This window comes from Rhinolophus sinicus, linkage group LG04 (assembly GCF_036562045.2).
Source record: "Rhinolophus sinicus isolate RSC01 linkage group LG04, ASM3656204v1, whole genome shotgun sequence".
Taxonomy (NCBI): Eukaryota; Metazoa; Chordata; class Mammalia; order Chiroptera; family Rhinolophidae; genus Rhinolophus; species Rhinolophus sinicus.
Window position 1 is genome coordinate 187,785,233 of NC_133754.1, and position 15,557 is coordinate 187,800,789.

At 54.6% G+C, this 15,557-nt stretch overlaps 1 protein-coding gene across 8 annotated transcripts in view; it reads left to right on the forward strand.

Annotated features, from left to right (window-relative positions):
• Positions 1-1,353: 1,353 nt before the first annotated feature.
• SEC16A (SEC16 homolog A, endoplasmic reticulum export factor) overlaps positions 1,354-15,557 on the forward strand; it is a 31,292-nt gene continuing 17,088 nt past the window's right edge. For 4 of the 8 annotated variants that reach the window (XR_012496009.1, XM_019756741.2, XM_019756744.2 and 1 more), the window contains exons 1-4: positions 2,036-2,175; positions 6,596-10,221; positions 11,897-12,033; positions 14,145-14,242. Coding sequence is in view for 7 of the 8 variants with exons in the window: in XM_019756741.2 (XP_019612300.2) it covers positions 6,652-10,221; positions 11,897-12,033; positions 14,145-14,242 (3,805 nt within the window). In the remaining variant the exon portion in view is untranslated. Of the gene's footprint in view, positions 1,493-1,997; positions 2,176-6,374; positions 6,490-6,595; positions 10,222-11,896; positions 12,034-14,144; positions 14,243-15,557 lie in introns of those variants that run through there. The other 4 variants (XM_074331352.1, XM_019756748.2, XM_019756742.2 and 1 more) reach the window with 4 other exon arrangements.

A 15,557-nucleotide genomic window follows, 5' to 3' on the forward strand; every position in this document is an offset into this window, starting at 1 on the left:
TTTTCCCTTTCAGGAGGAGGGCTAACAATGATATCTCTCTGTGGAGCGCCTTGTTGGGAGAAAGCAACTGCAGAGCAGAGTGACCACCAGGAAGGAGGAAGAAGGGGACCAGGGCAGTGGAGTTCCACGTGTTCCCACCTGGGAACTCAATCTCTGCAAGGCAAATGTTAGCTTAGCAGAGTGGCCACGTCAGATGGGCTGAAACGTTCCCCACACCTGCCTGAGGCTCTGACAGCGTGGCTGCTCCCTCGCCAGTGTCACAGCAGACAAACAGCTGAACCACACTCCTTCCTTCTTCCCAGGCCTCGCGTTCCCACCGGTGACCCGGGTTCCCTCCCACCCCGGGCTGTGCACCTCAGCCACTGCAGCAGTAGCAGCAGCCGTCACTGCAAGCTGGGCTGCCAGGTGATGCAAGACGGGTACACTGGCCACCCTTCCTGCCCTCTGGAAGGAGCTGGGGCAAGTGGGGCGGGCTGCTGCTCTTCCTCATCCTTGCCAGGAAGGTGTGCAGGTGAGTAGGCCGGACCTCCCTTTTCTCATCGGAAAAAATGGAGATACAAAAGGCAGCACCCTTTCTTCGCTAAGATCCTCCCTGGGAGGGCTCAGATGGTGCCTGCCGGGTGGGCGCACCAGGACGAGGCAGCAGCCACCGGAGGTGCAGGCTGCTGAGACCCAGTAGCCTAGCCTGTCGCTTGGTACCTTCGGGGTTGCGCACACTCAGCAAGGGTTGGGGCCTCCTTTCACCGGGCCCCGCGGCTTACGGGACACTACTGGACACAGGGGGAGCCGCTGCTCTGGGAGAAGAGTCATGGACGTCGACGGGTATTAGGACAGACAAAAGAGGGGCTGGACCTGCTCGCCCAACGGAGGGAAAAGGACCCGACAGATTGCGTGCGTGGGGGCGGCGCAGAGGGGCCGTCGAAGGTGACGGCCAATCGGGGAGGAGGGGCCAGGGAGAGGCGGTGGCGTGCTGGGGTGGGACCCCCGAGGCGCGCACAGCCAGGCAGTGGGGCTTCGACGGCGGCCTGTGGACTGAGGCTGACGGCGTCTGCCCCTTCCAGGGCTCTGTGGAGAGCAGATGGGCATTGCTTCCCGAGAGCTAGAACGAACTTCCCCAGCAGAACGAACCCGGAGCGGCTAACAGCCGTAACCAGGCAACCGGCCGGCCGTCGCGAGGTGCGCACGCGCACTCCGCTGCAGCGGCCAGCGCATGCGCTGTCACCTCTCGCCGGTCTCCCAGCCTTTGAATCCCACAGCAGAAGGGGAGGGACGCGCCTGCGCCAAGGCGCCGCTCTGGTTCTCGGCTCAGTCAAGTAGCTCTTCTCGGCGGGTGCACCTGCTGGCATCGGTCGTCCAACACTGGTTTTTCCCTTGGGTCTGGTTGAAGAATCCCTACCCTTCTCACGTCCTAAAACGAGACACGGCTAAAGAAAGAGCAGGCGTAACCGAAGCGACGTCCCGAGGCGGCCCCCGGGCGCGCCCGGCCGGGCAGGTGGGCAAGGGGCGGGGCCAAGGGATGGGCGTTGAAGGACTGGACGCGTTGCGGGGCGGGGCAAGGGGGAGGGACGAAGGGATGAGGCGTTGAAGGAATGGACGCCGGTGGGGGTGGCCAAGGGATGCGGCGGTGAAGGATTGGACGCAGGCGGGGGCGGGGCCAAGGGTGGGCCACGGTGGAAGGAAGCAGGCAAGGGGCGGGGTTAATGTGCGAGGCAGGACGAGGGGTGGGCGGGACCAAGGAGCGGAACGGAAAGATGGGCTTAAAGGACTTAACAAGGCGTGAAGCGAGGCCACGGTGGCGAAACGAAGGGATGGGCGGTGAAGGACTGGACGCCGGAGAGGGTCGGGCGAAGGGGCGGAGTGGAGCGTCGGCAGAGTAGTTGCCAGGGGCGGGGCTAATGTGGGGGCGGGGCAAGGGCGGGCGGAGCGTCACGAGAACTGTGGGGGCGGGGCTGGCTGGCGTGGCGCGCGCTGACGTCGCGGCCGGACACGTCGGCGGCGCAGTGGCCGCGGCGACCGGAGCCGGATGTGCCAAGATGGCTGCTGTGGCTACTCTGTCTGCGCTCGTCTTAACCGCCGGGCCGGCTTCCGCCAGCGGCTCCTGAGGGGTCGGCGCGCGGGGTCGCGAAGGGACCCGGCGGGAGCCAGTGCGGGCCTTGGCGGGCCTGCGGCGCGCCGGTGAGGGTCGGGTCTGGGCGAAGGGAGGCCGGCGGGTGGGGCCCGTCCCTGAGCGCGTCTCTGGGGTGCCGCCGGGGGGTTGGCGGGGGTGCCGGGGCGGTGGGGGGAGCCGGAGGGGTCGGGTGGGCCCGGGAGCGGCACACGTGTCGCCTTCCGCACCTTATTGCCCGCTGGTCAGACTGACCGGGACCTCACACGAATGGCCGGGTCCTTGGCGAGTGCCTTTCGGCTCAGCTGTGTTGACACTTGTCTCGGCCTTGGTGGCCTCGGTGTGGGGTCATGTTGGAATGGCTGGAAGATAGGCCAGACTTGCAACTTTTTAAAGAGTACACGCACTTAGGACATTTCTTAACACGTCCTCTGCTTCTAAGGTTCAGAAGTTGTTTTGTCTTCATGGGTTGAAAGATTTGTACTGAGCCATGCAGGTGATGAGCTAGATTTACATTTGATCCAGGGAGCAGCATTGTTATGTTACCAAGATGTTGCAACGGAGGTCAAGTCCTGGTGTTTTGTATCAAGGGTTAGAGGATGTGTAAACCAGCCTGCTCATTTTGTGATGAAAGTATTACAACAGCGTCTGGACACATCTCAGCCATTTAAAATCAGTTTTTGCAGCTTCACTTTTAAATGTCTTGGAGATGGGGCACGGGTTGCTTATTAAGGTTTTGTTTTATATATGAGGTGTGATAAAAATGTTTACATTTTTAAAAAGTTTATTACAGTAAAAGACACACTGCCATTACCCCCTCAAAATACTCCCCCACATTTTGAACACACTTATCCCGTCGTTCTTGCCACTTTTTGAAGCACTTCTGGAAGTCCTCTTTTGTGAGTGACTTTAGTTGTGCTGTTGTGGCTGCCTCGATGTCCTGAATCGATTCAAAACGTTTGTCTTTCATGGTCATTTTGACTTTAGGGAACAGCCAGAAGTCGCACGGTGCCAGATCTGGTGAATAAGGTGGATGAGGATGCACTGTAATGTTTTTATTTGACAAAAATTGCCGTACCAGAAGCAATGTGTGGCATGGAGCGTTGTTACGATGGAGGATGATTTACGGCACACTTTAAAACACACCTTCTCTCAACCGTAGCTCACACCCAACTGACTGCACCGAACAAGTTGAAACTTGTCACACACTGTTACTAAGGTTTGACAGGCTGCTTCCCATATTAAAGGTCCTGCCTTTCTGTTGGGTGGCACTCGGCAGCAGCAGTCACCGTGTTTTTTTATCACACCTTGTACATATGATGCAGGTGCTACCCAGAGGTATTTCCTATCCTCATAAATGACAAGAAGCAAACTGAGTCACAGACAGTTGTTCCTAGAGTGACACTTGTGCAATTTGAGCACAGCCACCCTCCCTGCAGTTTTTTTTTCCATGCCCTTTCTTAGGGTTGTGGGTGCTGTTATCTTAAAAAGATAAGATAAGCAGCAAAAGAGCACTTCTTTCTTGTTCCTTGTGACTCATTCACCCTTAATAGCAGTTACTACAGTAAGTCTCAAAATTGTACTGAGAGTTTGTTTTAGGGTAATGTGTAAACTTTCATATGATTCCTTCTTCTTTTCTCAGTGTCAGGATGTCCTTTTGGGTTTTTGTCATTTTTAGCAGTATTTAGACTCCCGCTTCTTTTCCTTGAATATCTAAATGTGTTTGACTGTACTTAGAAAAGTTGGAGTTTATGGTGTCTTTGGGTCAAGTGTTGAGTCTAGCAGGGCCGTCACTCTAGCTGTCACCATGGGGGAGGTTGTAGGCAGAGGGCAGACGCAGGTGTTTCTTTGTGCTCCTGTTGGTTTACACACTTGCAGCTGGGGCAGTGGCTCTGGGAGGGAAGGAGTGTGCTTTAAGTATCTCGGTTCAGTAGCTAGGAATTTATATTGGAAACGGGTCATGCCACAATATTTCACGGACACAAGGAAGTTAAATCGAAGACTAGGTTTATGAATAATGCATCTTAAAATCAGCTGGTTTTTCTGAAACTATCTTTTTTAAAGTTAGATGACTTGAGGCTACAGAATGACTTACTGGACAGAATAAAATTCCCTGTCATCATGAGATAAATGACACGCAGTTGCATTGTTTTTCTGCTGGTGAATAGAGAAAAAAGATCAAAAGAATAAGATTGTCCAAGATTGTTTCAAATGGAATTGGTATATTGCTAAAAAGCTCTCACTCTGTGGTCAGGAGAGTAGGGGATGCTACTTTGTGGGGAAGTGATAGCGTTTGCTTCTAAAACGATTCTCAGTCTAGAAGTTGAGACAATTTTAAGAGTTTCTGCAAGGAAAACATTTAAGTATAAACATGGGAAATTTAGATTCTGGTAAGATTTCCTTGTTAAACAGTGGTAGGGATTAGTGCATCCTAGAATCCTCTGTGAGTAGAATTTGATAAGATTAAACCTAGAAGGGACTTTAGAAGTCATCACATTAACTCTCTCACTTTATGGATAAAGATACTGGGTTGCAGGAAGAGAAGAGGTGTGCCCAAGCCACTCGGCTGGACGCCCAGTCTTGCTCTCACAGTGACACCTGATGAACAAATCCTCTAGGCCTGTGCACCGTACTTTTTTTTTTGTTTGTTTTTTAGCTGCTTAGAATGGTTGAGGGTCTTCTGAAGCCTTGCAAGGAGGAAGTTGTGTCCCGGAAGATGTCCTGGGTACCTGTTTCACAGAGGAAAACGCTCAGCCTGTTCTACCCTCAGTCCATATAAAACTGAGCTGTAAATGTTCTGTTTTAAAATGACAGCTTGGAACCAAATGCAGTCTCTGATGCTGTTCCTAGTATATAATATACAGTCTATTAAATTTGAGCTGCGAAGTGTTTGTTAGTCGGAAAGGGTTTCCTGTTGACCTAGGACAGCGCGTGTGGGCAGTGATGGTAGCGAATCAGATTCATAGGATTCGTTTTCAGATGGGGATAGGAACTTTTATTTGTAAAGTGCTTTACCTAAAGTACATTCATAAGTGGTTTTTTAATTTGCATATTAGAAAGATTTCCAAGAACGAAAAAGTGGATTCAACTCTAGAGTCCTTCTAGCATTTCTCCCTTTGATGTTCACTTTTCTCTGTGATTGGCGAAACAGTCTGTTTGTGAGGGTGGTGCTGGGGAGAAAAGGAGGGATACCTACAGAGAACAGTGTTGGAAAGAGGCAGGACTAGGATTTTTTTGTTTTCAAAGTACAGGTTAACTGTTATACCTGATTTATTTAAAAATAATCAACAACAGAAAACACTGTAAAGAGGATTTTTACCCCTTTGTTTCTATAAAAGTTTTGTTGGCACTCTGCCTATTCTTCAAAATGTTTGAATCAAGTCATTTGGTCACTTTTTTTTGTTTGTTTTAATGTTGTTGACTTTGTTCCTTATGCTGTACTCTACATCCACGTGACTACTGTGTAACAACCAACTGGTACTTCTTTTTTTTTTTTTTTTTTTTTTTAATTTTTTTATGTGGGAATATTGGGGAACAGTGTGTTTCTCCAGGGCCCATCAGCTCCAAATTGTTGTCCTTCAATCTAGTTGTGGAGGGCGCAGCTCAGCTCCAAGTCCAGTCACCGTTTTCAATCTTTAGTTGCAGGGGGCACAGCCCACCATCCTATGCGGGAATCGAACCCGCAACCTTGTTGTTGAGAGCTCGCGCCCTAACCACCTGAGCCATCCAGCCGCCCCCTCATTTGGTCACTTTGACAGCTGCTTTACATGGACATGGCATTTACCAGGCATAGTCATGACAGTGCCAACAGTCAGGCAGCTCATTGTGCTGTTGGTATGCAGCCAGTCCAAGTGCAAAAAATGAGACACTTTACGTGGTGGGATAAAAGGCATTTTAGATAAATACAGTTCATGTTCCTACTTTGCAGTTTGCATCTGTGCTTTATAGTACTTTTTCACTAAAGAAAACGGAAGAGCACATTTTAAACTTGGTTTTCCTTTTGAGATTTAGAATGAACCTGTATGAGAAGTGTGATATGCAGTCTGCAGGGAGCTGGCTCTTTCTGGGTCTGGTGATAAGTTACAGGAAAAGTTACTGCGTCCCTGCTAGTCAGTCAGACCGGCAGGTTCTCCCTCGTCCCTGCCAGCTTGGTGAAGGCACCATGGAGGCAGCGGGCATTCCGGGTGGGTACTTTGCTGGGTTACGTAACTGAGCCCCAGAGAAGGGCAGTGACTTGTCTGAGGTCATTCAGCTAGTCAGGGCACAGCCAGCTTCCATGTTCCGGCCCAGTGTTCTTGCTCCACGCTCTGCTGCCCAGAGCTCCCGGAGCGGCGGCAGTTCTGTCTGGGAGTGAGGGGAGCAGACATGTATCGCTCAGGACTTATGTATGTGAAATCCGTTACCGTCTTTGTCTTTTTTCTTAATTTCCTTATTGCAACCGTGACTGAATATATGGATTTGATGCTAATTTTTTTTCTTTTTCTTTTTCAGTTTAGATTAAGGAAAGCCTGTATCCTGCATCTTTCTGTGAGTGGCATCTATCAGTCATGCAGCCACCGCCCCAGGCCGTCCCACCCAGCATGGTGGGGCCACCTCCAGCCGGGACCCCTCAGAGCACACACTGGTCCAGCAGTCCGTATAGGAGACAGGCGATAGCTAGTGCACCAGTGGCTCCAGGAACTCGCCCATTGCAGCCGGTGACAGACCCATTTGCTTTTAGTAGACAGGCGCTCCAGAGCACGTCGTTGGGCAGTTTGTCCAAAAGCAGCCCACCTGTTTTGCCAGGCCCGGCCCCGCCAGCGTTTCTTCAGCGCTCTGCTCTGCCTGTGCCTCACACAGATGCTGGAGGTGGCTCCCAGGGACCCCACGAGCCTCTGCCGGGATCTGTGTCGCAGCCCAGGGCAGATGCGGGCTCATTTTCCAGTGTGTTGACCCCTTCAGCACTGCCCGGGCCCGAGATGAACAGGAGTGCCGAGGTCTCGTCCAGCTCCGAATGGGAAGCCCAGACTCAGTACATTCCAGGAGCGGGTCCTGACAGTTCTCATGGGGGCCATCCACATGGGAACCTGCCTGGGCCCGACAGGCCCCCAAGTGAGCAGAACCCGCACGACAGTGCTGCGGCACCAGCAACGTCCCCTTTCTTCCCTCAGCCTCATCAGCAAATGCCAGGGCGGTGGGGGCCGGCACAAGGAGCCCCACAGCCCCCGGCTCAGCATTACTGGCCCTGCCCAGAAGGACCTGTTCAGAATGCGGTGTCCCAGGCCTCCAGCATTTCCCACCTCCTCTCTCCGTCCAACCCACATCAAGGTCCTGGCCACGAGCCACACAGCCCACTAGTGTCTTTACCAGGACCCATGGCTGGTGACGGAAGAGATGAGGCAGCCTACCTGCAAAGTGGAAACCACTCAGCAAGTAACTTTGATCTTGAAAACGCATTCAGGCAGAATTTCCGAGTTGGGAGCACTCGGGCTGGCCAGGACTTCCGGCCGAATCCAGGAGTGAATAAAGAGCAGTTCCCAGACCCTGCTCCTGTTAACCCCCTCGCTCAGGGAAATAGCCCCGAAAGTCATTTGCACTATGCTGTGGGGGCCGGGACCAGCCGGGCCCTCCCAGAAGCCGACTCGGGTGCGCTCTCCGTGTTTTTCCAAGGGGGAGAGATGGAAAATGAGGAGAACCTCTCATCTGAGAAAACGGGCTCTGCTGGTCAGACTGCCTTGGACGGGTTCTCCCCCAGTCCTGGACTTGGCCATCCCCCTGCATACGTGGGGGCAGGCGGCATGTACCAGGCCTTTCCCAGTGCCTCCAACTGTGAGACCACACCGCAGGGAGGAGACACGCACCCATTCTTCCCTCGGTCTTCAGGCGTCCAACATGATAAGCCAACCACTGAAAACGCTGCTGTTGATGTGTGGGCTGACACGGCTGGTGCGGGGACTCGGGACGCTGGCAGCTCACACTATGAGAATGCTGAGAACTCAGAATTCACTCAGAATCAAGAGGTTCTGCCACGTGAACCCACCAGTTTGGACCCTTCCTCCCCAGGCGATCAGCTCAGATACGGGCCCCTTCCTGGAGCAGCTGTCCCCAGGCGCAGTGTCATGGGCCACGCTGGAGGTGGGAGCCCAAATCTTGAGGCCCTGGACACTCAGCTTCATTCCGTGTGCCCCGACGGCGTGTCGTCCAGTTACAGCAGCAAGAGCCACAGGAGGCGTCCAGGTGCGGCCAGGCCCCAGGACCTGGGCACTTTCATTCAGCAGGAAGTTGGGAAACCTGAGGATGAGGCTTCAGGGATTTTTTTTAAGCAAATCGATTCTTCTCCTGTGGGGGGTGAGACAGATGACACCGCCGTGAGCCAGAAGTACCACAGCAGCCTGCCCCAGCCCTCAACCCCAAGTCCCCCAAAACCTACAGGGATCTTTCAGACAAGTGCAAATAGTTCTTTTGAACCCGTGAAATCCCACTTAGTTGGAGTGAAACCAGTCGAGGCAGATCGTGCTAATGTGGTGGGCGAGGTGAGGGGGACCCATGCCCAGCGGAAGAAGCGCAGACCGGCCGCCGTGCCACCTGACGCCTGCCCTGGCAACCTGGAGCAGCCACCGGACAACATGGAGACGCTCTTCCCCCCCCAGGCCTGTCCTCTGCCTCTTGCTGCACCTACGGACGCTGGTCAGGGGCTGGGGCCGCCCTCGGAATCCGTGCTTCTGACGCCTGAGAAGAGACCATCGACCCGGGCTCAGGGAGCCGTCAAGTGTGAGAGCCCGGCAACGACGCTATGGGCCCAGAACGAGCTGCCAGACTTTGGAGGCAACGTCCTCCTAGCCCCGGCTGCTCCTGTGCTGCACGTGCCTGCGAAACCTCAGCCGTCAGAAGTGATTCAGCCCCCAGATGAGGGAGTGTCCGGTCAGTTGTCCCCACAGCCTGGCTGCCTGCCCCCTCTACAGAGTGGCGACGGCATTGGTGCTTCTGAGAATCTCGAGAACCCTCCCAAAATGGGAGAGGAAGACACCCTTCCGTCGCAGGCGAGTTCTGGTTCTGGTTCTGCCAGTCTGTTGTCCTCACCGCCCACTGAATCTTTGCAAAATCAGCCAGTCTTGATTGCCCAGCCTGATCAGAGCTGTCACCTGGCTCAGCCCATTAATTTTTCTGTGTCCTTGTCAAACCCCAATGAGAAGAGTCGGTCCTGGAGAGACGCTCGGGTGGGAGACAAAGCCACCACGAGCAGCCGGGCTGTGGGGGGTGATTGTGGAGAAGCCGCTCCTCTGTCTGGGGTTCCAGCCGGCTCCCTCACGTGCTCGCCTCTGCCTAACAGTCTTGCCCAGAGTAATTTTCCACAAGTTTCTGCTATCCCTGAAGTGGTTTCCGCCCAACCTGCTAATTTGCTGGTTCAGCCACCATCTCATCCAGTTCCAAAGAGCTTGCTTCCCGAAGGTCAAAAGGTTTATAATGCAGAGGACGTTCTTCCAGAGTTGGTTAATAGCCGTGCTGGGGGCACAGATGGCATGTTGGTGCCGCCCGCAAACGCCACCTCGGGACCGCCCAGTAATAAGGCAGATCACCCCAGTAATCGGGAGGGGACTCCAGGAGCCCTAGACTTGACACCACATAGGACTTTGGACGATCTTGTAAGAATGTACAGCCCGTCCCACGCTGACGGCCCACCTTCTTACCAGCAGACCAGCCCCAGTCACCCCAGACAGCCTGGGCCTGGGGCACATAACCCAGACCATTTCTATCAACAGGTGACGAAAGATGCTCAGGACCAACGTGGCCTAGAGAGAGCCCCGCAGGAGCCAGCACCACCGCCTCCACAAGGCCCCAAAGCCCCGCTTGCAGAACCATCCAACCCAGGAAGTCCACCGGCGCAAGGACAGCCCCCAGACTCAACCCAGCCACCCGCAGGTCCGGCTCCAGCTGACCCAAGTCAGCAGCTGCCGCCTCGGCCGCCTCAGTCCTCCAGCAGCTCAGGCCAGGCGGCCGTGCAGGCAGACCAGCAGTGGCAGCAGCCGCCCCCCGACCTGGCGTCCTATTACTATCACAGACCCCTGTACGACGGCTACCAGTCCCAGTACCCCTCACCGTATCCGCCGGACCCTGGCACAGGCCCCCTCTATTACCAGGTAGGGCTGAGTTCCGGTGGCCGAACCTTTTGAACAGCGGTTCTCTCTCGTGTGCTCCTTGGCAGGGTTTTGTCGGTCAGTTCGGAAGTGACCCATCGTCCTGCTGGTGGGCAGGACGCCCGTCCCATGTGCTGCTCGCGAGAACAGTGCTCCCACCTCACGCTCAGCCTAGCATGGCCCGTCTCGTGGTGGCCACACTATGTGTCAGCACCGAGTTGCATAGCGTGCCTGCTGTGTTCTGTTTGACAGCGTCCCCCAGCTTTGTGATGGTCGCACCTGCTGGCTGTGCACAGCACCCGGGTGCTGAGTTCATGCTTTGGGACATGAGGATGGCCCCTTGAGCTCCTGTGAGGTGTTGGGACAAAAACCTGTGTAAGGAGCAATAGGAAAAGTAGTCTTTTAAACTCCTCCTTCGGAATAAAAATAGTGAGGGAAAAAGTTAAGTTTGGAATGTAATCCGAATGAAACAGCTAAGGGATGAAATTCTGTTGGCTTCTCTCAGGTACGTGGTGATTCCAGCAGTGGGGGGGGGCGGGCTGTGCTACATAGGAGATTGTTTCTGCCTCTTCACGGTGCTGCAAGCTCATGAGTTGTTTAAATTAGGTTCTGTTTAATCCTACATTCGTTGGGAAAAGTAGGGTCAGAGTGGACACGTTTGATTATTACATGCTTTTTGTCACCTCCGGTCCGGGCCCAGCGTCACCCACGGCCCGCTGAGGCAGGGGTTGTGGACTCGGGGTATGGGCACGTGCCAGTGACCACGCTGCTGACTGCACCTGAGACCCTGCGGTCAGAGGCTGTGGGCAGGGCTGCAGGGGGCTGGCCGGGGGTGGGGGCCCTGTGCTCTGTCATGGGCTGTGAGCACCTGTGCGTGAGAACACTTAGACCTCTGAGACCTGTGAATTCGAGGTTCCGAAAGGAGCCGCGGGGACTCCTGGTTCCATAGCAGGAAGTGAAGCCCTGCTGGCAACCCAGACCGGCCAGCAGCACGGAGCTCACCCCCCGCCCCTTCTTTCCAGTCCTGTGTGCAGTGCCCCCTCCGCACCCTGGAAGTGCTAGCCAGGAGCCCCAATCACTTCTGTGGGAGCCATCTGCCTTCCCCACGTCCCTCTGGCTTTTCTCTGCGTTATCGTAGCTACCGGTAGGGTCAGTCAGCCCACGTTATGTGATTTCTTGTCCTCTGCGAGGCAGTGGCGGAGAGTCAGACTCTCAGACACAAAGGACTGGTCATAACTGGTGCCTGGGTCACCTCATCTGTGCTTCAGCTTCTCACGTGGCCTCCCCTTGGAGATGGCTGTGGTGATTCAGCGGTTCGCAGTGGGGCTGAGGCTCGGAGAATGAAACAGCTTTTCTGAGGCTGCCGTGGCTTCAGGACCCACTGCAGTGGACCCTGGTTCCTTTGCTCACCTGAGGTGGTGCCCAGGCATCTCCGCACGCGAGGCCGCAGAAGGCAGGACCTTGCAGGGCCCCTGGCAGTTGCCGCCACACCTGGGGGTCAGCTGCACATGCGCTGGCATCTCCCGAGTGTGGCCAGACAGTCTGTTTTAGGAATGTGCGCTGCCTGCCTGCGGTTTCTGTTCTGCATGCTCCCTGGCGAGCTGTCATCGGTGCCTCTCAGAGCTGGATCGGCTGGCTCCACTGGTGTCTAACGCTGCCCAAACCTGTCTTCCAACAGGACATGTATGGCCTATACGACCCCCGATACAGGCCCTACGACAGCACAGCATCCGCCTATGCCGAGAACTACCGCTACCCTGAGCCTGAGCGGCCCAGCTCCCGGGCAAGTCACTGCTCAGACCGGCCAGCTGCCAGGTGAGTGACGTTTGTACTGCTGGCTGCGGTGGTGACGGGCAAAGACTTGTGTAAAGGGTCGTACAAACCTAGTTCACGTGTGGACGTTTTGTCAGTGCAGGATCCATTTTTAAATCGAATTAAGCACACTGCCACGCAGGCATGGCCATGCTGTCAGCCCGCGTTTGGTGAGGCAGACCCTGCACGGCCCCCGGGCAGGCACCACTGCCCCATGCAGGTGGTTGTGCCATCGCTGAGGCACACGCACGATGAGGTTTGCCGGCTGAGTGTTCAGGCTTAACCTGTGCAGATCCCACCCCACTACTGGTCACAGAGATCCCAGGATTCTCAGGCCAGAACGCGGCTGGCCCTTGGCCTCAAAGCCCATGTTGTCACCCCAACACTGTCCTGACCTGCGAACTTCTCTGTCCTGCTTCTCTTACACTGTCCCGGCTTTGCAATTACAAATGAGAGCTGCTGGAAGAGCCCTGGCATCCTGCCTTGAGCTGAGGACAGACGTAAGCAGGTCAGAGCCCTCCCACTCGGACGTTGGCAGCGTGGGAATGCAGTGGGGCTGTGAGCTTGTTCAGCTTCGCCCGCCTTCCAGTGCCCACCTGCAGTTGTGGGCAGCACGCTGGAGGCGGACCGTCTGCCAGGCGGGGTGTGGCTCCTGACACTCGGGACAGAGAAGGTGTGGCCACGGATGAACTTTGTGTCCCTGCCCCGCCTCTCAACTTCATGGGTTCCTTAGGCTGGTTCTTCCGTGTCTGACAGTGTGTCTCGAGCCAAGGCTGTGGCCTGAGCCTTTGCCTGTTCGGCTGACCCCGTACTTTGCCCCGAGGGATGCACGGACCTGTATGTAGTCCAGTGTTCTAGGTGCTTTATGTGAGAAGGTGACCAGGGTTGTAGCACCTGTGAGTCACCTGCACAGTGAAGGTTGCACTTAAAATAAGCACTGGGACTCACTGAGAGGCTGGGGAGCTTGGAGGAGTGGGGACCAGCGCTTCTGGCCGTTGAGGTTTGCCTTCGCCGGCCCACCTGTGGGTTAACACGGAGCTCCTTTCAAGGGACCCAGCTGGCTCAGCGTTGAGAAGACGCCCGAGCAGACGCTCGGTTGCCCCCACAGGAGTGGCCATCACCCTGACTTACCTGCGGGGTTCGCAGCACCACATTGTGACGGTGCTGACGTCTCCTTTTTCCTGCCTGCTTTGGTTGGGGGTGTATGTACATGTATACGCGTGTGTGCACGTGCGTGCGCGTTTTCACACACAGGTTTAGCGTCGGCTTATCATCTTGTGCCCACTGTGATCACATCCCTGTAGGAACTGCCTGAGGTGACAGTGGACCCTCCCTAACAGATGGAGGGTTATTGAGGGCAGTGAGGACATGGCGTGTTCTACGTTTCCCGCTGTGTCAGATCATTTTTCAGGAGCCCGCTGACGTGTGTGCAGGCGCTGTCAGTCTGTGCAGACGGATGTGGCAGCATAGCTCTCCCCTCAGGGTGCTGGGGCAGCGGGTGGTATCCTGTGGGAGCAGCGGGAGGGGCCGCAGGGCCTGAGGGCCGGGCACTCACGCCCAGGAGCAAGCTCGGCTGAGTGCGATGCGAGGAAAGCCGGTTTTGAAAATCAAATATCACCTAAAACTAGCGATGAGAAAATGGAAATGTCATTAAGCCTGCGAAGAATCTCGCTGCCTCAGGTCTGATACCTGGTCTTTGGCTAAGTCCCACCTTTTCTGTGCCATGAGGCAGGCAGGCAGTCCCGTGCCCGTCAGCTCTTGGGCACCGGGGGCCGCCCAGAGGACACAGTGCCGTCTGCGCAGAGGGTCTTAACGTCGCTTTGGTGACTTTTGTATCTCAGTGCCTTTTGCTCTGCTAAGTATGTCAGAAACTTGCGAACCTGCGTTAGCACTGAGAACACGAGAGTTCACAGGTACTTGACAAGCAGTTGTCATTGGCTGTGTGGTAGGGAATCCTGTATGTCATTACTGTTACTGTTTTGGATCTTCTGATGAGATTTTCCAGAGTGCTCTGACGAATGCCTGCTGCTGTGGGGGTGATTTGTGTGGACTGAGACCTTGTCACACTTTCCAACGTAGGTAATTCGTTTTTTAACAGCACTGTGTTTTTTCAGGCAGGGGTACCCTGAGGGTTATCCCCAACCCAGAGGTGGATGGAGCAGCCAAAGTGATTACTATGCCAGCTACTACTCCGGCCAGTACGAGTATGCAGGTGGGAGCAGCGGCCGTGGACGGAGCCAGCACTGCGTGCCCGCCGGGGCTGCTTCGGGACGTCTCCTTTTTATCAGTGTCTATGCAGCCAAGAGTCAGGGCACTGAAAACAATCTGCATGTGGAAATAATTATATTGCTGCTTTGCATTAAGAAATAATACCGTAATTACAGCATTAACGGGTCTTTATCATATTGGCAGTTTGATTTTTTTGGCAAAGCATAATTATCAGTAGTTCTAGAGCTGCCCTACCCACAGGTGGCTATTTCAGTTGATTAAAGTACAGTAGTGCCTTGGTTTTCGAACGTCTCCGTTGACGAACATTTCGGTTTATGAACGCCGTAAATTTTATGGATCTGTGGTATCATTAGATAGTAAAATTCATGCTAAATTTGCAGTTTGAGGGGTTGATTTTAAAGGTTTGGAATGGATTAATCCATTTTTCATTACTTTCTATGGGGAAACCATACCTCAATTTTTGAACGTTTCAGAACTTGAACGGTCTTCCGGAACGGATTATGTTCGAAAACCGAGGTACCACTGTAACCGAAATGAGAAAGTGGCTGCTCTCACACCAGCCACGTGTGACACTCTCCGTGGCCGCCCATGGCCGGTGCCTCAGCACTGCAGGGTGCAGACATAGGATGGTCCCCTCGCTGCCCAGGTGCAGCCTGCTGTCCGGCAGCGTGTGCTTCTTGGTGGCATGTCCCCAAGTGCCCTGCCGCTCTCTGTGCCGGGCTGTGTCCTCTGCTCTTGGTGCATGGAGGGTACCGGGCTGCAGCCCCTCGCTTGTCCCAACGTGGCCGCCCGCCTTCTGCTTCCACAGCCGGTTTCCCCCTTTACATCTGCATCTCTTCAGACCTAAGTCCTGCACACACTTGAAAATTGGTGCTTCTGGTTTGTTTTAATGTTAATGTTTGTTTTAAAGTAATCTTTTAATTTTGAGAGTATTAAAACTTTCTGGACCACGTTAGAAGAGATGTCAGTTATGGGATTATAGTTATGGGATTAACTGTTGAAAAGCAGTAACTGAGCAAGAATTAAATAAAGATGTCTGCTCTCTAGCAGCTTTTTGTCTTTCTAATCACACATATTGAGAGAGAAACGGCCGGTGGCCACGAGGCATTGTATACTGAGGCAGGACACAGCAGGGCCTCTGGTCTCAGCTACATCCCAGGTTGTGCTGGTTTGTGGGAGGAAGGTTTGTTTCGCCTGGGAGCCTGGAAACATTCTTCGGCCCGGGGCGGCGTGGCTCCTGCAGTGAAGGCCAGTGTCCTCTTTCGTGTGTTGTATTAACCCATTGATCCCTTGCTCGC